Consider the following 24,873-nt stretch of genomic DNA (forward strand, 5'->3'; position numbering starts at 1 on the left):
TATATATATATATATATATATATATAATATGATATGTGTGGTGTTGTAATTGTTACTCTCATCTGTGGCCCTTTGAGATTTCTCTCTCTCTCTCTCAGCAAAGTCCAAACTCAAACTAATTAAAATGTATCGATATTTTACTTTACTGTAGGCTGTCTGTATAAGGTAGAACTTAGAATCACTTAACAATGTAATATATATATATATCAGTTGTTAAAGAACTGCCATGTATGAAACAATGATAAACTATTGTCTGATGCATAACTTTTCATCGTCAGTTTCCGTCTTTTCTTTTGAACAAATAAGTTATTGTTCTCTGCTTTTTCGTCAAGTTTTGATTTCATTTAAATTAAAAATTTGACAGTTCGGTTGTTATCGCGATTTTATTTAAAAATCTGTAGATGGTAAGTGATTTATTGTTCGTCCTGTCCTAATGCAAGCGGCGGGTTTTTGTCTGTGCACCACCTGTGTAAAATCTCCCAGCCCAATAAATCGAACGCACTGATCTCCTTTGCAACCGCTCTGTTTCGGAGGTAAGTGCGCATGCGCTCCCGTGTAGTGTATGTGAAATCTCTGGTCGTGAGCGGTGTTTTCTAGCTGTACTGTGTTGTTGTAATTCAACAAAATAACATGAAACACAACTAGTTTCTCTCCCTGTGATTTTAACTGGGGTATTTAGCAGCGAGCAGACAGACATTAAAACGTAGCGGTGCTCGTTTTAAAGGCTGGCCGTTCACAAAAACCTCGAGCTCCGAGGGGAGAGAAGCAAAGAGCGTTGAGGCTCCATCATAGCAGAACAGTTGAGAAATTATCTGAAATGAGGGGAAAAAAAGCTATATTTATGTTTTAGACTGTCTATTGGTAGCGGATCTGATCTTCTTTGTTTGCTCAGGAACTTTTGCAGCCGTAACTGGTTCTGGAAGACGGCTTCATAGCAGACAGCCGTTCTTCCCTCTTCCCGGTACTGCGTACCGGCGCAGAATCTTTTAGTGGTACACAGTACCGGACCGTACCGGCTGACTTTCACCCCCGGTGACAATACGAAAGACATAGCTGAAAGAAAGTCACAGGAGGTCCAGGTTAAAGTTTGGGCATATAAAAGACACACACACAAAGCGTGTGGAAGAAGATTTGGGACTGATGAGTCCCAAACTGAATTTTATGGCCTAGATGCAACATGCTGTGTTGAGAAAAACATTCCCGACTACCCTGAACACACCAGCGGAGACAGGGAAGTTAGAGTTGATGGGAAGATCATTATTTTCCTTCCAATTCACAAATATGCACTACTCTGTTATCGTATACATTTAAAAATGGTAAATGTCGGGGTTGAAACCTTGCTCTAAATCAGGGAGATCCCTCTTCTGCTGTTTTCCTCACATGTAAAAGTGGGTGTGAGATCCCCAGCGTGCTGCTGTCCTTATTGGCCGCCGGTGGAGAGGCGCTGCTGTGTGTATTTTTTTGCCGTTGGAGCAATGTCTTACTGCGGTGTGCAAGTCTCAAACTGCGTTAAATCAACGAAAAACAGCTAGATTAATACCGGACGTTGTTATCTACCAAAATAAGAGCATGCACTAGAAACGACGTAATGCTTAAACGAAGTGAAAACTTCACTCGCAACAACGCGTACATTTTGAAAATGTCTCTAAATGCTGCACAAGGGAACTAAAATGTTGCATGTATGTCGAGTTTTAACTTTGCTTTTTACCCTTCTGTTCACTCAGTCTTTTTCAAACTGGGTCTGTCTGCAAACTAGGTTTATTGTGAAGGCTTTCAGCCCCAGTTCTGTGGATAACTGTGTGTAACTAGATGCTGCAGACTAACAGGAGCGACCGGAGTACACTAACTGGCCGCCGGTGCTGCTGCTGAAACATCTACAGCTACAACGCAGGAGGACTGGCAGACTGACGCGGTTCTCCACTCATTTCGGAGGAATAACGCGGCTTTTGGCGGCTTTCGCACCTTTCCTGCAGGCGTTCGTACTTAAAGAGACGAGCCAAGTCCTTCGTCCATGGCCAGTCCGGTTGCAGACCTTGGACAGTCTCATCAGCATCACCCTGTGACGGAGTCGGCCGCCGACTCTGCGTTTCAGGAGGCGCAGAAATGGATCGAGGTGAGTTCAAAAACCCAAATGCCGCATCACCTCAGCAGATCATTCTGCTTTAAGCCCAGGTGTTTGTTGATATAGTGTGGTCTTAGTTACTGCTATGTAGCTCCTATCTCCTCTTTAAACTGCACTTTATTTTGTTGCTTGTTCACCTGTTGAAATAGAAAAATATAAACTGTTCATTTCCTTTGCAAGTTGCCTGCATCATGTAAATGCTCCTCATTTAATACAGCCTGAATATAATAATAATAATAAAAATAATAAAGGGAGAGTTTAATTTATTTTGTCCTGGCCATCCTAATATTTGCAGGAGGGGCTCAGTTGTTTTTGTTGTACAGAAGCTGTTTAAAGTGATCTAGCGCATGTTTGGCTAAAAACAATAAATGCATCATGTGGAATGGATTTTTGCCCCATTGCAGGCCTGGTCAACAATAATCACACAAGTGAGGTTTTGTTCAAGGAGAATTTTAATCACAACACTTGTTAGCCTCCATCGCATCTGAGTTTGTCACCATCCTGCTTTCATATTTGTTCTTGTCAAAGCCCAGCTAGCTGTCTGATAATCTGCTTCATGATGTAGGCACCTCTTTGTAGGCGTGCATGGTTTTTTTTAATAAATAAAATGTAAACAATTTGTCGGTTGTCCAACATAGGGAGGTTGCAGTCCGTCTGCATAGAAGACTTATTGGCGGGGCTCATAAAATACACTAACAACAGTGGCAACCTCCTAGAAGTGAATCACAAGCACTGGAAAAATAAAATAAAAATCCACTTAAGCTTGCACTGGTAGCCATTATTTTTACCTGATCTCCCTGCCAAGGAAACATCTATGGCTTGTTTTATACTACGGATTTTTTCTGACAATGTTTGGCTTTCATAGAGGTCTGAACTGCTGATTCTGATTTTTGACAGATTCCATTTTTATTTCTAAGGAATAAAACACATACAAGTGAAACATGTGCTCCAAGTTTTCTGATAGATGTATTAGTTTTGAATTCAACAGAAAAAATAAGAAAATAAAACTTTATCCTCAATATGCAACAAAGCATATGTCCCTAATCTTTGCCAGATTTTTGGTTAAAAAAAAGGTATTAATTTACATTCTGATTTTTGATGCATTTATTGAACCAATAGTTAAAGTTAATAATTTTGTTGCAATCAATAAACAGTGGAAAAGTAATCAGATTTTTAAGTATTTACCTGCCAATCCTTCAGTACCAATCAAGACAAAATAGATTCCAATAACTGGCCGGCTGATTTGTGCGTCATTGTTCCATTCTTCTTCTTATTTTAATATTTTCATACACAGACAACACAGCATATTTTATTACGTTTTTTAAAATGACACAGATAAAAGTGTCAGGCGCCTTTGCAGGCCTATTTAGCAGCTTTAAACTCCTCTGAGGACCAAGTCACATCTTTAAAAAGCCACCACTGACCTAGAATTTGTGAGGCTGAGAGCAGAGGAGTGGAAGTGAACTGAAACTGCTTCTTTGTTGTTCTCCTCTCAGCTTTCTCTCTTTGGGGCTGACTTTATTATCTCCACACACCAGTTGACAGTTTCTCGCCCCTAAATGAACGCAAAAACACAAAGCTTCAGTCAACTTCCCAGCATCCAATTATATTCACTTGCTTTGTCAAGTACAGTATCGGCACCTGATGCAAGAGGTTATGCCAGCAGTTTCCCCAGTTTGGCATTTATTTTTAAAGACAAATCAAAAGATACAGAAAACAGTTTAACTGGCTTGTTTGCGTTATGTATCTCCTCAACAGTTCACTGAGGTTGGAAAGTAAACTTCTGTTTTCTTTCGTCTGAAGGCTGTTTAGCTTTAAGTTTGAATTTTCACCTATATATGTTCTGAGCACTGTAGAAGTAAATACTCATACAGCACAGATTTAGCTGAGGGGGACATGCTTCATTACTTCCTAAAGGCATTTTGGAGCTGGTTCATGCCAAGCAAAGTTATGCTGGCTTCTTTTTTTCCTAACATGGATCAGCTTTTACTTAATTTTGTTTTGGCAGGTGAGAATAATTTAAAATCTGCCACTTATCAACTAACCACACAGAGACCCCTGAATCTGCTTTCAAAGCCAGATTCAAGCTTTACTGTCTGCTTGTTCTTGTGGTCCCACCGTGGTTGCATCTTAAGCTGATTTATATTTCAGCGGTGGGTTGCAAGTTGATTGAAGTGCACCCATGGCAGTAAATGGGTGTGTCCTGAATTTTCAGACTGGATCTTGCGCTGATGAAATGTGAAAGTAATTTTTCACACGTGTGGTCAAATTTTTGATGGATGGTTGACACAGACTTTGTTTTTGTAGCAAATTAAAACTCTGACAGTTCCTGTGAAATTTATGTGTAGATTCTTAAGCTTTACATGACATTCAACACTGAAAAGGTTTGTCAAAGCCAAAAAATATAAAGACTGAGGACTTACAGTGGGGGAAATAAGTAGCCACATTGTCATGGCAAGAGTAAAGCCAGAGCATCTTCAAAGCTCTGATAGGTTGTTCCTGGTCTGTAATGGTCAGTATCTATCAAATGTAGTCCAAGGCACTAACAGTGAACAGGCAACAGGATCATGGGTACCTAAGCACTATTCATGTACATAAAGAGTGAATAATGCTCTGTGTGGACCAGTCAGAAATTCCTGAAGAAGTTAATACTGGTTCTGAGAAAGGTGTCACAAACTGCTTAATGGTTGTTGTGTATAGGCTTGCATAACTAAGAGCCAGGCAGAGTGCCCATACTGTCCCCTGTCCACCACTAAAAAAACCTAACAATGGAGAGATGATAAACTATACCAGGGATCAATGGAGGAATGTGGTCTGGTTTGATAACTCATTGGGTGATTGGCTAGGTGCATTTGCCTTGCTTACCTGGGGAACTAATTACACCAAGATACACACACCATAGGAAGAAGGCAAGAGAGTAGACGCTGTGGTATTTTGGCCAGTGTTCGGCTGGGAAACCCTTGGACATCTACCATTCGTTTGAATGTTATTTTGACACATACCACCATCTACCTAAGTATCGTTGTATACCACCTACACCTTTTAATGGAAACAGTATTCTTTGATGGCTGTGACCTCTTTTAGCGGGATAATACTCCCTGTCACAAACAAAAATGGTTTAGGAAGAGTTTAAGCAGCACAACAATACATTTGAGGTGTTGGCTTGGCCTTCAAATTCCCACGATCTCAGTGAACCTCGGAACCTACAGGAAAGGATCTACTGTGAACATGTTGGTGCCAGATACTACAGCACACCCTCAGGGGCCTGTTGAAGTCCTTGCCTCAACGGTTCAGGGCTGTTTTGGTAGCAAAAGGGCAGCCAACACTAGGCAGGTGATCATAATGTTATGACTGGTTGGTGTATTTCATCAAGCACATTTTCACCAGATTTTAATTTTACTTATGAGCCAAATGTTCCTATTTTATGGCAGAAAATAGTAATTATCCTGTTTGAAATGAACAAAAAAGGAATGCAGGATATCCCTGAGCACAACAGTCGGACAAAAGGCATCCAGCAGCATTCCTTGGAACAATCTAGAACTTCAGTGAAGCATTGACTCCTGCAATTATTACTTGCTTGATGGGTGCTTCTTTTCACTGTCGTGTCAACTACACTGTCTCTAATGATGGTGCTTAAGTTCCTCTGAACTTCAGAGGAGGCTGACTGGCTCTTTGATGTGAGCAGAAGCCCACAGTTGGTTAGGTTGAATGATTTGTGTTGTACCGCTATGCGGTGTTTACACAAACAGAATCCTGATGATACCATCTTATGGGGCTTCTTTTCTCTGAAACATCTCAGCAGTTTGATCAATTGACTTTCTTCTAATTGGTGGTCCAGGACAATTGTGCCTCTCGCAGGGTCATATGAATTTATAACTGGGAAGGAAAACAAATGACAGGTTGTGTAATTTCAACTGTTGCTTTGTTCTTTCTGAACCGAAGACACATTTATTGCAAAAAAGGCTACTCAAATACTTAAACATATTAAAAACAAGAAAAAAATGCTAATTATTTAACCCTATCTAACTGAAAACTGAAGTACCAGAAATCAAGCCATTTCATGCTTGTAGCCTTTAGCGATTAAGTCATAAGGAATGATTGACAGGATAAAAACTATGTATGTCTGGATTGGTTTGTTTATTGGCTGTGTTATCTATCACATCCTAGTCTTAATCATTTTGCTTGGCACAATGTATTTACTCCAGAGGATGTATAAGCTTGTTGGGTTTCCCTAATATTTACATGTAATGACACATTTAGAGATTTTGGAATATCTGTGTCAATGTCTGTTCTCACCAGATAGATAAGCAGGCTGATCCATCTTATAGTTTCATTTCTCTGTTGATATCACCATGACTGGGAAGCTGATCCTTCTGCCTTCTGAAGTGTGCACACATTACTTTACCGTTCTAACCGGGATACTTTTGATCCAGGCAGTAGACCAAGTTGGAGAATCGAATGGGAAAGGGCCTAATGACAGCGCCTGGCATTTCCTACAGAAGAGCCAGAACAAGAAACAAACTAATAGTTTGTATATTTAGAGTTCTCTCCAGTTATCAACCCAATTAAGATTTACTCTGATAAAAAGAAAGTTAGGTTATGAAAATAAGACATGTACATTTTGCCAGTCTTAGATAAATTATATTTATATTTGCACTTTTTATTGCTCTGTGAAATCCTACTGAGGTTTTTGAAGTCATCTGTTGAAAAGTCAACATGCTGCTTCCTGGTGCATACCTTAGGCTAAAAAGTTATTGCTTAGTGTAAGTTGATTTATTTTGTTCTTTTGTTTTAGATCAGGTTGCTTGATTCTGCCACAGGATATGGCAACACCAGCACAGCCTGTGAAAAACACGATGGCTGCTGGCAAAAAGTGCACACCCTTTTGGTGGCGAGGAGAAACCTGAATAACTCTCCGTATTATGACAGATGTGTATGTAAATAAGCATTGAACTGTAATCCATAACATGGACATGGGGACATGAATCGAAGAAATATCCTATGTGCAGCTTCTGCTAATTCCATAATCTAAATTGGATTAGGTGAACTGTCTACTTGACAGGTTATTACACAGATTTAGACCTGCTAAAGATTTCTAAACACACATCCGCCCTTTTAAAAAGTATCTCAAAGCATGCTTAGACATTTTTGTATTGTCTGCTTTAGAAGCATTTTTGTTTTCTGTACATGATCATCACTATAAATGGCGAAGAAGAATATGTTTTAAAATTATTAGGGAAGCACCAGGGAATCGGCTGTTGACCTGAATCGGTTGGTTTTGAGCTTGATCAACACTAACCGAACTATAATAAATTCAAAAATCAGGCCTCTTTCCGATCAGTGTAGGCACCATACTACATACAGCACTCTTTAGTTTGGACACGGGGACTGAGGGAACAAGATTCAGCAATTTCCAGTATCTGTGAGACCTTTTAAGGTAAGTCATAGGGAGCACAGAAATATGATTGTGATTTGATTCATCCTGTAATAGACTGCTGGACATAAAGAGATAGCAGTAAGGCTGAACAGAGTACTTTAAAGGTGCTCTGTTTTATCCTTTGAGTTCCCAACCTTTTTCTCTTATGGAGCATGCTGGATGTGCAACTTTGGGCCTTATGGAAATCTTACAGTTAAGGTAAAGCCTGGTTCACACGGAAGGATTTTTATGCCAATGTTTGACCCAATTTTCCCCTTCCAACATTGTGATGGCTCTTGAGATAGTCTTATGAGATATTCCTGCTGTGTGTGGTGTGTTAAGAGTGATCTAGTCTGCTCAGAAGGACGTCGGGACCGCTCCAACCTTAAATCAGGGATATTCAACATGTTGGATTGTTTTTGCTGGAGGACAATCGAGCATGTGGTGTGTTGAATGTGACGTATAGCCAATCAGAAAACGAGGTGACAGAAACAATAAAGGGAATTAGTCTGAACTCACGTTTGATCTCGGGAGGTTTTGCGAGATTGCCTGTCTGAAATCTAAATGTTTGTGAGTGATATCGAATTGTATGTGGTGTGTTGTGATTGCCGTGTGGCTGGACACCACACACTAGAGGACCAAGCCTGTTAAATCTACAATTTTTTATCGTTATGTGCGGGGTCTGTCAGGTTTTGAAAATCAACTAACAATTTGGAAATCCTGCCGTGTGAAGCGAGCACAAGGATCTACATTCTCTATGAACTACACAGAGTCTGCTGTTTTAGTAATTTGTTCTGCACTAACCCATGGGTTAGTGCAGAGTGCTGTGAGAAACACATTCAAAACTCTTGTTTTTTGAATGTTTTTCTCAGAGTGGAATAAATTCATGAAAACCCCATTCCTTTTTTTTTTCTTTTTTTTTATCAAAATGAAGGTGAATCTAGATGGAGAGATGTCAGAGAAGGCGGACCATGATGCATGGTTGTTTACCAATGCTGCAGTCCATACTCTGTTTAGTGGTTATTGTTGACTCACACAAACTGTTCCCTTTGAGGTGTAAAATGATGCTGATATTTTATAGGACAGCTTGATAATGTGTTCTTTAAGTTTAAATGTAAACTTTAGTTCACTGAGCAGAGGTCCTGGATAAAACGGTGAACATACCCACCTACTAGGTTCTTTTCTAAACTTCTGTAAGCAAAAATATAGTAATTCTCCTTAAACATAAGATTTCCACGTATTTACCCTCATTGTTGCATTTAGTTAAATGATTTATTTGAGCTCAGTGGACATCTGTAATTGCTCTGTCTGTGTTTAGTTATGACCTGCTGCATTATATCATTTGCAGTTTTGCTTCTTTGTAATTTCATCCTACAGAATGGACCATAATATTAAGGGTTGAGCTTTCTTGGCAGTTGCCGTTGGAGTACTTGGGCTGCATTGCTATGACTACAAGCTGTTAAAGAATGTAATTTTAGAAGGAAGTGTCTGTCTGAGAACGTAGGCCACTTGAATGATGGGCCATTCATCACTTGCTTTAGGGCTCTTATTAGCTATGTATCCATCATGTACAAAGGCACCCCTATGCTTACTAACAACTTTATGTGGTTAGTTCTTTCTGTTTGATGGAACATTTTACTATTCATTTGTTTGGGTGTTTTTTACAGCACTTTCTTGTATTTGGAACGGCAACATTTGATTTAAAATCTAAGAAAAACATGTTGTAGAGCAACAGTTGAAGAATAAAAGTCAAGAAAAAAAAAAGTTTAGTCTGTCAGAACAGCATCCATTTAAACTGATAACAGAGATTAGAAGGCAGGAATTTGCATCTTTGAGAACACATTAACACAAACCAGACATGCACCATGTTGAAGATCTCGACAAGCTGTTACTCATTGTCATTTCCTAAACAGTTGCTCTGTAGACAGTATAAGATGTGGAATTAGAACAAATTTGCTCTAGAAATATTGTTAAAGTTAGAACTTCTGTAGTTTCAGAACATTTTCCCATTTACATGTAGATTCTACACAGCTGAGCTATGACTATTGATAATGTAATTAATGCACAACTGCAAGTTGAAGTGTGATTTTCTTTTTCAGCCGATAAATACGTGTTGTGTAGCTACTAATGGCTAAAAAAGATCTGTGAAAGTGAGACATGAGAGCTAATTCTGTGGTTATCATCAACTCTGTTAGAATCTGTTTTTCTTTTCCCTCAGTGTTGCAAATAGCTGGAGTGTGGACACAGTTGCATTAGAGAGAACGGCAGCATTAAGGAAAACGTGTTTGAAAGATATGATTGTCAGCTTTTAAGTTCATGCTGAGGTTTTAGGTTGAAGTGCTAACCCAGAACCTGTGCTGGAGCTCCTTTTCCACTGGTTTTAACAGACTCATTTAAGGACCACAGACAGATTCTCTACCTTCCACGTTCTTAAAAACCATCCCAGGCGCGCGCTGGCGCAGAGGTAGGGTGCAAGACCCATGTATAGAGAGTCCATGGCCCCTAATGCGGCTGTCCCCTGGTTCGAGTCCCGGCTACAGCGACGTGCGCTTCATGTCTTCCCCGTCTCCTCACCCCATTTCCTGTGGTTTGTTTTTTAAATCTTTACAAAAAAAGAGCATTGTGTTCTGAACTTCTGAACAAAAAACATGTTATGGGGAGATGCAGTGGTCAGCCATAACATTATAAGGGATTCACATTGATTCTATACTTGGCTCCATGTTGTGAAGGTTTCCATTTTTCTTGACCTGTAATGGGAATCTCTTATTGTCTTCTTTGTTTAATGGTTGTTTGCTGTTGCAGAGCTTCTGAGTGCAAATTTCAAATCAGCATTCATAAAAAAAAAAAAAACTCCAACCTAGAAATTAAATGCAAATCAAAGACTTGTTTGTGATCTTTTCACCTATTTGATTTGTCTTTTTTTGGCAGTTCAAACTTTGAAAATGCTGATTACATATCATTTTTAGCTACTTTTTAAATTCTGGAAGTTGGGGACATATGTAAATATGTAAAGGTTAATTACATATTTATTACTTCAGTTTAAGGCATTATTGTAAAAAGATAATTTAAAGGACAGATTGAATTTTTTTATGTTAGTACTTTATTAGTTTAACATTTTATATCTGATGCTTTCATGGCCTCATGATGTTGGATGCAAAATAACTGAATGCTTTTCATGCATATCTTTCTATCTCAGTGGAATAAATGCTCCTGAATGAAATGCAAAATAAATCCAATGACAACCATTTCCTGCCAGTGTGGTTACAGCTAGATCTCTCTCAACACCTTCATGTGTGGGATTTTCCAAATCACTAAACCAGTAAAGTGTTGCCTCATTTTGAAAAGTTGGTGAGGATAATATTTGTTCTACCTGTAGCTGATTTGTTTAATGATGTCTTTCCAGGAGACTCCTGAAATGAAATGCAGTAAATGATTGCTGTTATTGTTCAGTTGAGGTAATATGGATGTTTTAAAGGTCTGTCTTCCTGATCAAAGGTTAACATTAATGTGAAACAGGAAGGTTAGCCTTATCTGGTAACATCTGCAGGTCCTATATTTCACAACCAAATATATTTAAATGATGTAGGTCGCTGTACTTGGTGACAGCAGCATTTTTCAGTTAGGCTCATCACAACTTAGACAACAGTATTTTTGGAAAATTTTATTTTTCTATTCTATAATTTTCAGATTAATTGTTCTGGCAACTTTTAATGTCACTTAGTCTAAGGATGTGTAAAACGTTTTAAAATGTATTTATTATTTATTTCAATAGCACAGGGGTCCCCAAACCCAGGACTCTGGTCCAAATCCGGAACCAGATAGCGCTTTGTCCAGACGGCAAAGCATTTTCTCATTTGGTAGTGACAGTAGATATAGACATTTTATTCCTGTCGGCTGCAACATCTGACATTTGAACAGGCGCGCTGGGCAGCTATGTGGGTCAGTGACAGTCTGGTCCACACTCCAAGCCAGCTGTTTGCAGTAATGCACCGCATTGTTGTATGCCAACCGCCAGAAAACAACAAAAAAGAGGCTATGCAGGTACTTAAATGCAGGTTGCTAAATTACTAGCTTGAGAGCTCACGTTTGCTCACAATGCAATCTCTTGGTGCACAGACGAGTGAGAGAAAGAACATCACATTGTCAAAAATACAAGAAGTGTACTCTGAAAATCCCACATTTAAAGATGAATGGACAGAAGCATACGCTTTCCATTTAACTTCCATCATATGTAAGGCCAGTCTGCCTTATATGTTTTCCATCAGTTGGATTTATAAAGAGTGGAAATCTAAAGAGACATTATGAAACCAAACATAAGAACTTTAACCAAAGTTACCTGCCTGGGTCTGAAGGTAGAACTGTGGGGACAACATGAGCAGGCTACACGGCTGATCACAATCTCTTAAAGCACAACAAGGAGCGTACGAGTGTTCACTGCGAGCACAGTGGATTTTAGGAAAACACAAAAAGTGTTTCACTGACTGGGAAATGATCAAAGAGTGCATGGATGCTATGGCAGAAACACTTTTATATAGAAAAGAAGAACAACAACTTAAGTAAAAGGTTAAGCAAATTACCCTGCCTGCCACAAGCACAACAAGGAGAGCAGAACTCGTACTCGTACTAGTCGTCTTCCGCTTATCCGGGACCGGGTTGTGGGGGCAGCAGGCTCAGCAGAGACGCCCAGACGTCCCTCTCCCCAGACACCTCCTCCAGCTCCTCTGGGTGGAGCCCAGGGCGTTCCCAGGCCAGCCGAGAGACATAGTCCCTCCAGTGTGTCCTGGGCCGTCCCCTGGGCCTCCTCCCGGTGGGACGTGCCTGGAACACCTCCCAAGGAAGGCGTCCAGGAGGCATCCGGTATAGATGCCCGAGCCACCTCAACTGGCTCCTCTCGATGTGGAGGAGCAGCGGCTCTACTCCGAGCCCCTCCCGGATGGCCGAGCTCCTCACTCTATCTCTAAGGGAGTGCCCGGCCACCCTACGGAGGAAGCTCATTTCAGCCGCTTGCATCTGGGATCTCGTTCTTTCGGTCATGACCCAAAGTTCATGGCAATAGGTGAGGGTAGGAACGTAGACCGACCGGTAAATTGAGAGCTTTGCTTTTCGGATCAGCTCTCTCTTCACCACAACGGACCGGCACAGTGCCCCCATTACTGCGGCAGCCGCACTGATCCGTCTGTCAATCTCCCGCTCCATTTTTCCCCCACTTGTGAACAAGACCCCTTAAACTCCTCCACTTGAGGCTGGAACTCCCATGAACCCTCGAGGACCCGGTAGAGGGCATAGAGCTGGTCCAGTGTTCCACGGCCGGGATGAAAACCACACTGCTCCTCCTGAAGCCGAGGTTCAACTATTGGCCGGACTCTCCTCTCCAATACCCTGGCGTAGGCCTTACCAGGGAGGCTGAGGAGTGTGATCCCCCTGTAGCTGGAACACACCCTCCGGTCCCCCTTCTTATGAAGGGAGACCACCACTCCAGTTTGCCAGTCCAGAGGCACTGTCCCTGACCGCCACGCAATGTTGAAGAGGCGTGTCAACCATGACAGCCCAACAACATCCAGAGATTTAAGGTACTCAGGGCGGATCTCATCCACCCCTGAAACCTTGCCACCGCAGAGCTTTTTAACCACCTCGGTGACTTCAGCCTGGGTAATGAAAGAGTCCAACCCTGAGTCCCCAGCCTCTGTTTCCACCACGGAATGCGTGATGGCAAGATTGGAGAGATCCTCGAAGTACTCCTTCCACCGCCCGATAATGTCCTCAGTCGAGGTCAGCAGCCTCCCGCCCCCACTATAAACAGTGTTGGCGAAGCACTGCTTCACCCTTCCTGAGGCGCCGGACGGTTTGCCAGAATCGCTTCGAGGCCAACCGGTAGTCCTTCTCCATGCCCTCACCGAACTCCTCCCAGGCCCGAGTTTTTGCGTCTGCCACAGCCCGGGCTGCAGCACGCTTGGCCTTATGGTATCCGTCAGCCGCCTCAGGAGTCCCACAAGCCAACCACAGCCGATAGGACTCCTTCAGCTTGACAGCATCCCTTACTGCCGGTGTCCACCACCGAGTTCTGGGATTGCCGCCATGACAGGCACCGCAGATCTTACGGCCGCAGCTACAGGCAGCAGCATCGACAATAGATGCGGAGAACATGGTCCACTCGGACTCTATGTCTCCAACATCCCCCAGGATCTGGTCAAAGCTCTCCCGGAGGTGGGAGTTGAATACATCCCTAGCCGAGGGCTCCGCCAGGCGTTCCCAGCAGACCCCCACTATGCACTTGGGCCTGCCAAGTCTGTCCGGCTTTCTCCTCTTCCAGCGGATCCAACTCACCACCAGGTGGTGATCAGTGGACAGCTCAGCCCCTCTCTTCACCCGAGTGTCCAAAACATGCGGCCGAAGGTCTGATGATACGACAACAAAGTCGATCATCGACCTCCTGCCTAGGGTGTCCTGGTGCCAAGTGCACTGATGGACACCCTTATGTTTGAACATGGTGTTCGTTATGGACAATCCGTGACTAGCACAGACGTCCAATAACAAAACACCACTCGGATTCAGATCGGGGAGGCCATTCCTCCCGATCACGCCTCTCCAGGTGTCACTGTTGTTTCCCACGTGGGCGTTGAAGTCCCCCAGCAGAATAATGGAGTCCCCGGGAGGGGCACTATCCAGCACCCCCGACAGGGACACCAAGAAGGCCGGGCACTCCGCATTACCGCTCGGCCCATAGGCTGACAGTCAGAGACCTATCCCCAACCCGAAGGCGCAGGGATACGACCCTCTCATCCACTGGGGTAAACCCCAACACGAGATGGCTGAGCTGGGTGGCAACAAGCAAACCCACACCAGCCCGCCGCCTCTCCCCGTGGGCCACTCCAGAGTAGGAGATGGGTTCCAGAGCCCACGCTGTGCGTGGAGGCGAGCCCGACTATTTCTAGTTGATATCTCTCGACCTCCCGCACAAGCTCAGGCTTCTTCCCCCTCAGCGAGGTGACATTCCACGTCCCTAGAGCCAGCCTAAGCATCCGGGGATCGGGCCGCTGAGGTCTCCACCTTCGTCCGCCACCTTCGTCCGCCACCTTCGTCCACCACCCAATCCTCTTTGCACCGGTCCCTCACGGTTCTCCCTGCAGGTGGTGGGCACACTGGGGGATAGCCTCGCGTCTCTCGTTCGGGCTTGGCCCGGTCGGGTCCCGCGAGGAGCAACCTGGCCACCAGGCGCTCTCCGGCGAGTCCCGACCCCAGGCCTGGCTCCAGGGTGGGACCCCGGCTCCGCCGTACTGGGCGATGTCACGTGCCTCAATATTTTCGTCCTCATGAGGGATTCTTGAACCGCTCTTTGTCTGACCCATCACCTAGAGCCTGTTTGCCATGGGAGACCCTACCAGGGGCATTTAGGCCCCAGACAACATAGCCTCTAGGATCATTTGAGCACTCAAACCCCTCCACCACGTTAAGGTGGCGGTTCAAGAGCAGAACTGTTCTACCAAAATGTACTGACTCAGCTCGAATGTTCCATTGAAAGTGCGTTTACTATTGGTACTTAAATTTGATTGCACTTTTCTCTTTAGCAGATGATTCCATGAGCATATAAATAATTGATCAGTAGTTAAAAACTCTAGTGTTAATTAAATGTTAAATAAAAATGTAAGAAAATATTTTTGTCAGTTATTAGTAAAATGTTTGGACCCCAAAGCGTTTGTATGACGGTGGTAGTGGACCTCCTGCTGGTGTAATTGGGGACCCCTACAATAGCATAATCCCACACTGAAAAGTAAACATAAATAAAATCAATACCTTCTTCTTTTTACATTTATTAAACTTTCTATGAACTTTATTATAACTTTAGTAGAACTTAATCCAGGACCTTTTGGTTTATTGGGGTGTAAACAGAACATAACACAACACACACTTTTCTTTTAACCTTGGCCACTAGGCTGGAAGAGTGTCTTGAACTCTTTCAAGTACTAGAACACCTTAAATAAAAAATCTGTTGGAGTTTATCAGAAAACTGACAGCTGGTCATCATTAACTGAGACATATAATATGGCCACATCAAGACAGAAATGGTGCAGTAGATACACAATCAACCTTCTACCATGGGCACCCCAGTCCAAAGACCTAAATCCTATAAAGAGCTATTGGTTGAACTGAAGAGAAAAACCAGAGAGAGGATTCAGGATCTAGAGAGTTTTCGAAATGGTCTAAGGTCCTTCTCCCTGCATGCTCCAACTGTCTGAATCAATAGGTCTATAAAGCTTTGTGTGCTGACATTAGGTTTCTGTTATGGCAGATTGATTTTCCTCATAATGCTCTGCCTGATGTTGTGAGAAGTGCCAGACCACGGCATCAAATTAAAAGTGCGGAAAAAGTAAAAAAAGATCAATTAAATCATTATACAAATATGAAGAGCACTACCTAGTACGCCATCTGCTCACTGTTTCTTTTTGAGTAGACCTCTGTGTGTGTCTTCTGCCTGATCTCTGCAGTCTGTCTGTGACAAGGTGAACAGAGTCGTGTGTGTGCGTGTTCATGTTCTGAAAGAGAAAGAGCTTTCAACGAGAAAGATTAAAGCAGGCTAGCAAACTGCACTGCAGCACACACACATGCACACACACACACACACGCACAGTACCGTTTCAAAGAGAGGCAGCCGGCTGTGTTCCAGACTGCACAGTCACTCTCTGCAGAGAAGCTGTTAGGTTGTGTTGTTACTTAGCATGCTTAGAGGTAAATCTATATAAAGATCACCCTAAGAAGAAACTGATAGGTGACAAAAACATAAGTTGTTCTAGTAGCATATTTTATTTTAAACTTAAAAACATTAAAAATCTTACAAAAATAGTAGTTATCACTACATAAATACCCTTTTTGTCATACGTCCTAAACTATTTGGCTTTTTCATTTTAATTATAGCTAAAATTGGTCAAAGTTAGATGCTCACCTTCTCAACTAAAGTCTGAAACATAGTTTTTACTCTAAAGTAATCATTGAAGGTTTTAAGGAAGTAGCTCAAACAGTTTGGAGGTATGGTTTTGTTGAAAGGTAATAAACGGTAATTTCTCTTGATAACTCTTAGCCTCTTCATTTAGTATAAATCCAGATAAAAGTTACCACCTGGCAATGCCAAATGTTTCAATAAATTCAACAGGAAGTACTTTTATTTTGTGGAACCAGGAGTGCCTTGGTAATGAAGCTACCTTAATGGTGATAGGATAAAAATGTAAGTAAAGTTTTAAATTGACCCACGTTGATTTGATAGTGGGTTTGAGTTCGAGACTCATTCATGAGCTGATTTTTAAACTGCTAAAACAAAAATGTACAGGTTGTTAAAAGCCATTAATCATCACAAGTCTATAACATCCCTGGTTAACATAACATGCACATCTTTGTCAGAGCTGCACTATAAATGTTTACTGACTGTAAAACCCTGCTTGATTAAATAAGAACACACAAACACTCAAGCTGCCTTTAACTCCTATTACTGGTGTGTACTGTCAAGAAAACCCGAACGAACTGTTCAAAAATACAGAACTAACCCTTTACCAATGATTTTGAGAAGATCTAAGTGTAGTTAGCATCATGCAAATATGCTTTTCTGTCAGAAATTTGTATATCTATTTTCTTCTTTGTTTTCATCAGTGCTAGAAGTTGGTTGAAATTAGACATACCTGAATCATAGAAACGTTTACACACCAGGGTCAGTTGTTGAGGCTTCAGCAGCAGCATAAAAGCTATGGAATAAGAAAACCTTGATTTATCTGTCGTTGTCCAAACTCAGCTTCTTCTGTAAGCCGAGTTTGAGAAATCACCTTTATTCTATTAAAGGAAAATCAAGCTGATTAAAAGCATTCTTGTGGTAAATTTATTTGTGTGTTTGTCTTGTTATTTACTGTACTCCTTACTTTTGACAAGAAAAGTAAAGCCCCAGAGCTGTTTTTAGTTGATGCTGTTTCTTTGAACACACTACTGAGGGAAAGCTTTTATGTTCTACTTGAACACCCTGCTTCTATTTAATTAAACAGGAGCGACAAATCAAAAGTGAGCCAGAAATATGCACACATTTCGCAAGCCTTGTTGCTCTGTCACTTGTCTTGTAATCTGCCCAAACTATTGATTGTCCTCATTTACAAGCTGGTTGGTCACTTTGCCGCCCTCTGGTTTCATTCAGGATTTATGCATTGCTGCATGGAGTCTTAAATTATGGATGATGGTAAGTTTACAAAATAGATAATTTAACCTTGGCAAATCTGCAGCAACTCTTCTGGTGTTTTAATGAATAAATTCATACAGTCGCGTACCATCATCATTCTTTATCTGCTCAAGCTTATTTAGTGTCCGGTTAGATGGGGTTAGGAGAGGATTTTCTCACCATAGCATTAGTTATTCTGAAACCTTCCTGTATCCTGTATGAAGCTTTTAATAGCAGATAAATAGGATCTTTTGAGGGAAAAGACAGTGACTGATGTTTCGTCACTGTCCAGAGGATGTTTCTAATTAGGTCATTCAGGATGAGCTGGTTTTCTAGTTTTCTAAGTCGGCACTCTGGGGAGCTGGACTCTTTCTGACTGTCGAGGGAGTAAGTGAAACCTGACTGACAGTCATAAAGCAGTAATGTGAGACTTGTTCAAGAAACACCTCGGCTTTTATCTGACTGTTTGGCCGTATGGCAAATAATTGAAGAAAAACAAAACCATAACATGTTCCACATGTATCCTTCTCATCGATTCCCTAAATACATTGCAGACCTTGTTCTTTCGCAACACACAATCCTGGCAGAAGGTGCATTTGACATGTTAGTGACAGAAGTTCAGAGGGGTTGGTTAAAACCTGGGGAACTTAAAAACTGAGCGATATTTTGACTTGTTTTAATAAAGAATGGTTTATATTAGGTACTTTGTATTTTATTTCATTACTTTGACGTTGAGCAGCCAAGAGCTGCATTGAACGATAAACTTTCTGTGTGGATGATAATTTTAACCGTGAATTGAATCAAAACTGAAGAATAAAGCATCCGCTTTTACAGACCGCAATGGTCTAGGGCTAAACTGAAGCTAAACATGTTATCAAGTGTTAATTCAGCAAACAAATCCAAATATACTACTTTTATATGGAAACATAGGCTTTTATATTGAAGGGGACTGCTGCTCTTTACCTGTTTGGGGACCTACAGAAGCACAGACATTGGCCCCGATGCTGGCTCATGCTAAAAGAGAGAGTGATTTAGAATATGGAGTTTTTAGCAATCCATGACTTCTAAGTAAAAGTTACTTCTGTCCCTTCTCACTCGTTTGAACTTGAGTGACATCACATTCATAATACATAGAGCTTCATATAATGCCAGCCCACTGTTTGCAGCTATAACAGCTTCAGCTTATCCGAGGAGGTTTTCCACTAGGTTTAGAAACATGTTAAAGGGAATTCTTGACCATTCTTCCAGTACCACATTTGTGAGGTCTGACACTGATGTTCGACGAAGAGGCCTGGCTTACAGTCTCAGCTCTAATTCTTCTCTGAGGCATTTGGTGTTAAAGTACCTGACTAGCCTGCACATAGTCCTAATCTAAACCAGACTTGCTTATCCATATCATGATGGACCTTCTTTGTGTACTGGTGTGATGGACCTACTTTGTGTACTGGTGTGATGGACCTGCTTTGTGTACTGGTGTGATGGACCTACTTTGTGTACTGGTGTGATGGACCTACTTTGTGTACTGGTGTGATGGACCTACTTTGTGTACTGGTGTGATGGACCTACTTTGTGTACTGGTGTGATAAACCTGCTTTGTGTACTGGTGTGATGGACCTGCTTTGTGTACTGGTGTGATAAACCTGCTTTGTGTACTGGTGTGATGGACCTACTTTGTGTACTGGTGTGATGGACCTGCTTTGTGTACTGGTGTGATGGACCTACTTTGTGTACTGGTGTGATGGACCTACTTTGTGTACTGGTGTGATGGACCTACTTTGTGTACTGGTGTGATGGACCTACTTTGTGTACTGGTGTGATGGACCTGCTTTGTGTACTGGTGTGATAAACCTGCTTTGTGTACTGGTGTGATGGACCTACTTTGTGTACTGGTGTGATGGACCTGCTTTGTGTACTGGTGTGATGGACCTGCTTTGTGTACTGGTGTGATGGACCTTCTTTGTGTACTGGTGTGATGGACCTTCTTTGTGTACTGGTGTGATAGACCTTCTTTGTGTACTGGTGTGATGGACCTTCTTTGTGTACTGGTGTGATGGACCTTCTTTGTGTACTGGTGTGATGGACCTTCTTTGTGTACTGGTGTGATGGACCTTCTTTGTGTACTGGTGTGATGGACCTTCTTTGTGTACTGGTGTGATGGACCTTCTTTGTGTACTGGTGTGATAGACCTGCTTTGTGTACTGGTGTGATGGACCTTATTTGTGTACTGGTGTGATAGACCTGCTTTGTGTACTGGTGTGATGGACCTTCTTTGTGTACTGGTGTGCAAACATGTTGGAACAGGAAGGGGCAAATCCCGAACTATTCCCACCAAGTTTTGGGCAGAACACCACATTGAGACCCCCCCTCCCCCATCTTGGTACGCTGAAGCATTAAAAGTTCCCTCTACCGGAACTAAGGGGCTGAGCTTAACTACTGAAAAACAGCCCTACCCCATAATCCTACCCCAGCAACAAACTTAATAAGGCATGAACGCAATAAGGCATAATTCAGTACTCCAAATAACACATTTCCACTTCTCCGGAGTCCTGTGGTGACAAGCTTTACATTGTTTCATTTATTGCAATGTGCCGGGTGATGCAAGGCTTGGCTGCAGATGCTCTGCCATGAAAATCCATTTTATGAACCTCTGTGATTTTATCTTGCCTACCACTTTTTGGGTGAGTTGGAAATCACTTCCACTTTGTTATAATACCACTAACAGCTGACTCTGCAATTAACTAATTATTTTGCAAATTGATTTATTATTGCTCTGAGTGCCCTGAGTGGGTTGTTCTTTCAGCAAATGGCATGTTTCAATCTGTATGCTCCACTTAACGATATTCGATTACTAAATTAGTTGACAATTATTTCACTAATCGATTAATCACAATTAATCCAATTAATTGTTTCAGCCCTACTTAGTTGCAAGGAAATTTCATGACTGGACTGATTGCATAGTCCCATCATGGTATAACTCTGAAAATTACTGAGCTTCTGAGAGCGACCCATTATGTTACAAATGTTTGTAGAAACAGTTTGCATGTCAGGGTGAGTGGCATTTAATTAAACTCGACAGGATATCCTGCCTGTTGGATGGAGTCTCACTGCAGCAGATGCCCACTCTGTGCACAGATGATGGTGCCAAAGATGATAAAGGTCACAGAGGGCTTTGCAAGCAGTAATATTGCAATTCATTGTGCTAATAATAAGGTTTCCTACTTTTCTGAGTATATTTACTAATTTAATGGTAAACTGTCTCGGTTGGTGGGGAACAGATACTGTCCTTGGGGATTAAAGCTGCATTATCAGACTAAACCTGCAATAAAATTTAAGATGGACTTGCAAATTTATCATGTTTGACAGTTGTTTTTTTTTTTTATGTATTTTTTTTTTCAGAAAGCCATAAGGTTTCAGTTGTCTGGTATGACTTGTCAGATTTTATTGTTCAGTTGCTACAACTACAAATATCTCCAGCCAATAAAACGCATTTTTAGATTTTATTATCAAATATAGTTTTGGAATAATGAGTCCAGCAATCAACAACAACTCATATGGCATTAGGAAAATTTATTTCCCACCCCTATGAGATGCGATAATTTTATTTGACAGTCTGGAAATTAAAACTAAGTCTGATGGTAAACACATCAGATGAACCATAATTCAGTTCACAAATAGTAAAGGTTTTGGCAGATATCATCTATAGGTCCTTCTCAAAATATTAGCATATTGTGATAAAGTTCATTATTTTCCATAATGTAATGATGAAAATTTAACATTCATATATTTTAGATTCATTGCACACTAACTGAAATATTTCAGGTCTTTTATTGTCTTAATACGGATGATTTTGGCATACAGCTCATGAAAACCCAAAATTCCTATCTCACAAAATTAGCATATTTCATCCGACCAATAAAAGAAAAGTGTTTTTAATACAAAAAACGTCAACCTTCAAATAATCATGTACAGTTATGCACTCAATACTTGGTCGGGAATCCTTTTGCAGAAATGACTGCTTCAATGCGGCGTGGCATGGAGGCAATCAGCCTGTGGCACTGCTGAGGTCTTATGGAGGCCCAGGATGCTTCGATAGTGGCCTTTAGCTCATCCAGAGTGTTGGGTCTTGAGTCTCTCAACGTTCTCTTCACAATATCCCACAGATTCTCTATGGGGTTCAGGTCAGGAGAGTTGGCAGGCCAATTGAGCACAGTGATACCATGGTCAGTAAACCATTTACCAGTGGTTTTGGCACTGTGAGCAGGTGCCAGGTCGTGCTGAAAAATGAAATCTTCATCTCCATAAAGCTTTTCAGCAGATGGAAGCATGAAGTGCTCCAAAATCTCCTGATAGCTAGCTGCATTGACCCTGCCCTTGATAAAACACAGTGGACCAACACCAGCAGCTGACACGGCACCCCAGACCATCACTGACTGTGGGTACTTGACACTGGACTTCTGGCATTTTGGCATTTCCTTCTCCCCAGTCTTCCTCCAGACTCTGGCACCTTGATTTCCGAATGATATGCAGAATTTGCTTTCATCCGAAAAAAGTACTTTGGACCACTGAGCAACAGTCCAGTGCTGCTTCTCTGTAGCCCAGGTCAGGCGCTTCTGCCGCTGTTTCTGGTTCAAAAGTGGCTTGACCTGGGGAATGCGGCACCTGTAGCCCATTTCCTGCACACGCCTGTGCACGGTGGCTCTGGATGTTTCTACTCCACACTCAGTCCACTGCTTCCGCAGGTCCCCCAAGGTCTGGAATCGGCCCTTCTCCACAATCTTCCTCAGGGTCCGGTCACCTCTTCTCGTTGTGCAGCGTTTTCTGCCACACTTTTTCCTTCCCACAGACTTCCCACTGAGGTGCCTTGATACAGCACTCTGGGAACAGCCTATTCGTTCAGAAATTTCTTTCTGTGTCTTACCCTCTTGCTTGAGGGTGTCAATAGTGGCCTTCTGGACAGCAGTCAGGTCGGCAGTCTTACCCATGATTGGGGTTTTGAGTGATGAACCAGGCTGGGAGTTTTAAAGGCCTCAGGAATCTTTTGCAGGTGTTTAGAGTTAACTCGTTGATTCAGATGATTAGATTCATAGCTCGTTTAGAGACCCTTTTAATGATATGCTAATTTTGTGAGATAGGAATTTTGGGTTTTCATGAGCTGTATGCCAAAATCATCCGTATTAAGACAATAAAAGACCTGAAATATTTCAGTTAGTGTGCAATGAATCTAAAATATATGAATGTTAAATTTTCATCATTACATTATAGAAAATAATGAACTTTATCACAATATGCTAATATTTTGAGAAGGACCTGTAGATGAGGAAGTGGTGGTTCTGGTCCAAAAACCACAGTTACTGTAAGCCCAAAAATTATTCATACCAGATTTAGATTTAAAATGTTTTCATTCAACCAACAAGTTTGTTTCTGAAAGGAAATGAGACAGGCATTTCTCACAAGATAATAAGACAATGTATAAGGGCACAAAGAAAAGAAATGGTCTATTTACATTTTACTAAAAATGGCATGTTGAAAATGATTTGAACCATGAAATAGTTAGGATAGCATTTTAGCTTGTTTTCATTGTCTTCATGTGGATTATCAACATTTATCTTACAGATTGTGTCTTTATGAGAAAGCTTGTAGAAACAATATATATAATGAGCATTATGGGAAAATCAGTTTTAATCCAGATAAGGCCTAAGTCTTGTGTAACTTTATTATTGGTTGTTGAAACAAAAAGCTAAACAGCAGGCCTTCTTTTTGAACTGCAGAGATTTAGATGACTCAGGTCCACCATGAATGGAAGCTTTTAGAAGTGAGTGGGATAGTTTTCATTGTTCCTCACACACTGTGTCATACACATTACTCTGTGCCCACTGAGTGCAACATTCCTAACCCCCCCTAGTCTTCATCCCATTCAGACACCAGTGTATACACACACACACGCGCACACACACACTGGCTTCCCTATTCACAATGTGTGCAGCCACCATACTCTGGAAAGTGACACAATCATGCCTCAGCTGACCATCACTCGTCTGAACTACCTTGCATGATGACAATATGTCATTTTGGTATTTATGCTCAGTCAGATGAATTTATTATTAACTCTTAAGGCAAACCTAATCAATATTAGTTGTTTTGTTTTGCAAATCGTTAAACATGTTATTGGTAAAAGTGTAGATACATTATGCAAGCTGTTAGCAGTAGTTTCTTCTTTTAATGTTATCCTTTTCCACTTTAACTTGAAATGACATGAAGAATAAAAAGCTAAAGTAACAACATGCATCAGTGCCCCAGTGCTGCCATCATTGACTCTTATTTGGTATTCAGCTAAAACCATTAACTTGTATTTGCATGCGAATAAGTGTCTGAGTTCTTTATACTGTTTTTCTTGTGCCGTACTAAGATTTAAAAGTCATTTTCTCACATTAGAATGAAAACTCATTGTTTCTGTATTGTGACCCTGAGACATAGATTTTCTTGTTAAAGTAGAACAGGTCATGATCTTCTTCTGATCTGTATTTCTATACTTTATGTGTTCTATTATTGGGGTGTTAGAGAATACATTTGTAAACAACATTTTTCAAACAAATAGATGTTGACAACACACTTGTCTTGACGTACTGTGGTATGACTATGCCTCCTACAGCTACAGTTGCAAACAAACATGTGAACTTTAGTTTATGAAGGAAACAAAGCTGTCAATAATGCTGCTTTTATTAGTCTCTTTTGGTAAGAAAATTAAGGTTGAATGGCTTGTAAAACTATATAGATATACAAAATAAAACTTTTCCACCAGATTTGTTGACCATCTTGGCTGTATTTAAGAAATGTAAACAAATCTAGATTTTATGCAATGAAAACTGTCAAATTTTGATTTTTGACAATATTCACTGTTGAGGTTTCACAAGAAGTATCTTTCCATTATTTTTTTTGTATCTTGCTGTACATGAACTTTAGCTGAGGGCTTTTTAGCATATTTAAATTATTTTCCATATTGGAATAGTTCTTACTCTCATCTTAACGTGTGTGCACACACACGTGTGTGTGCTCTGTGTGTGCACATGTATAACATTGTGTGGATCAGTCCCTGACAAGACACCAACATTGTGTGGACATTTTGCCTGGCCCACACAAAGGGAAATAGGG

General features: G+C 41.3%; 1 protein-coding gene across 3 annotated transcripts in view; it reads left to right on the forward strand.

The window, feature by feature from the left end:
- The first annotated feature begins 1,706 nt into the window (after positions 1-1,706).
- The window catches only part of LOC124860098 (LIM and calponin homology domains-containing protein 1-like), a 111,140-nt gene continuing 87,973 nt past the window's right edge, over positions 1,707-24,873 (forward strand). Inside the window, exon 1 of one of the 3 annotated variants that reach the window (XM_047353073.1) lies at positions 1,707-2,113. In XM_047353073.1, the coding sequence (XP_047209029.1) occupies positions 2,012-2,113 (102 nt within the window). In that variant the 5' untranslated portion in view covers positions 1,707-2,011. The remainder of the gene's footprint in view (positions 2,114-24,873) is intronic. The other 2 variants (XM_047353072.1, XM_047353074.1) reach the window with 2 other exon arrangements.

This window comes from Girardinichthys multiradiatus, chromosome 23 (assembly GCF_021462225.1).
Source record: "Girardinichthys multiradiatus isolate DD_20200921_A chromosome 23, DD_fGirMul_XY1, whole genome shotgun sequence".
NCBI lineage: Eukaryota > Metazoa > Chordata > Actinopteri > Cyprinodontiformes > Goodeidae > Girardinichthys > Girardinichthys multiradiatus.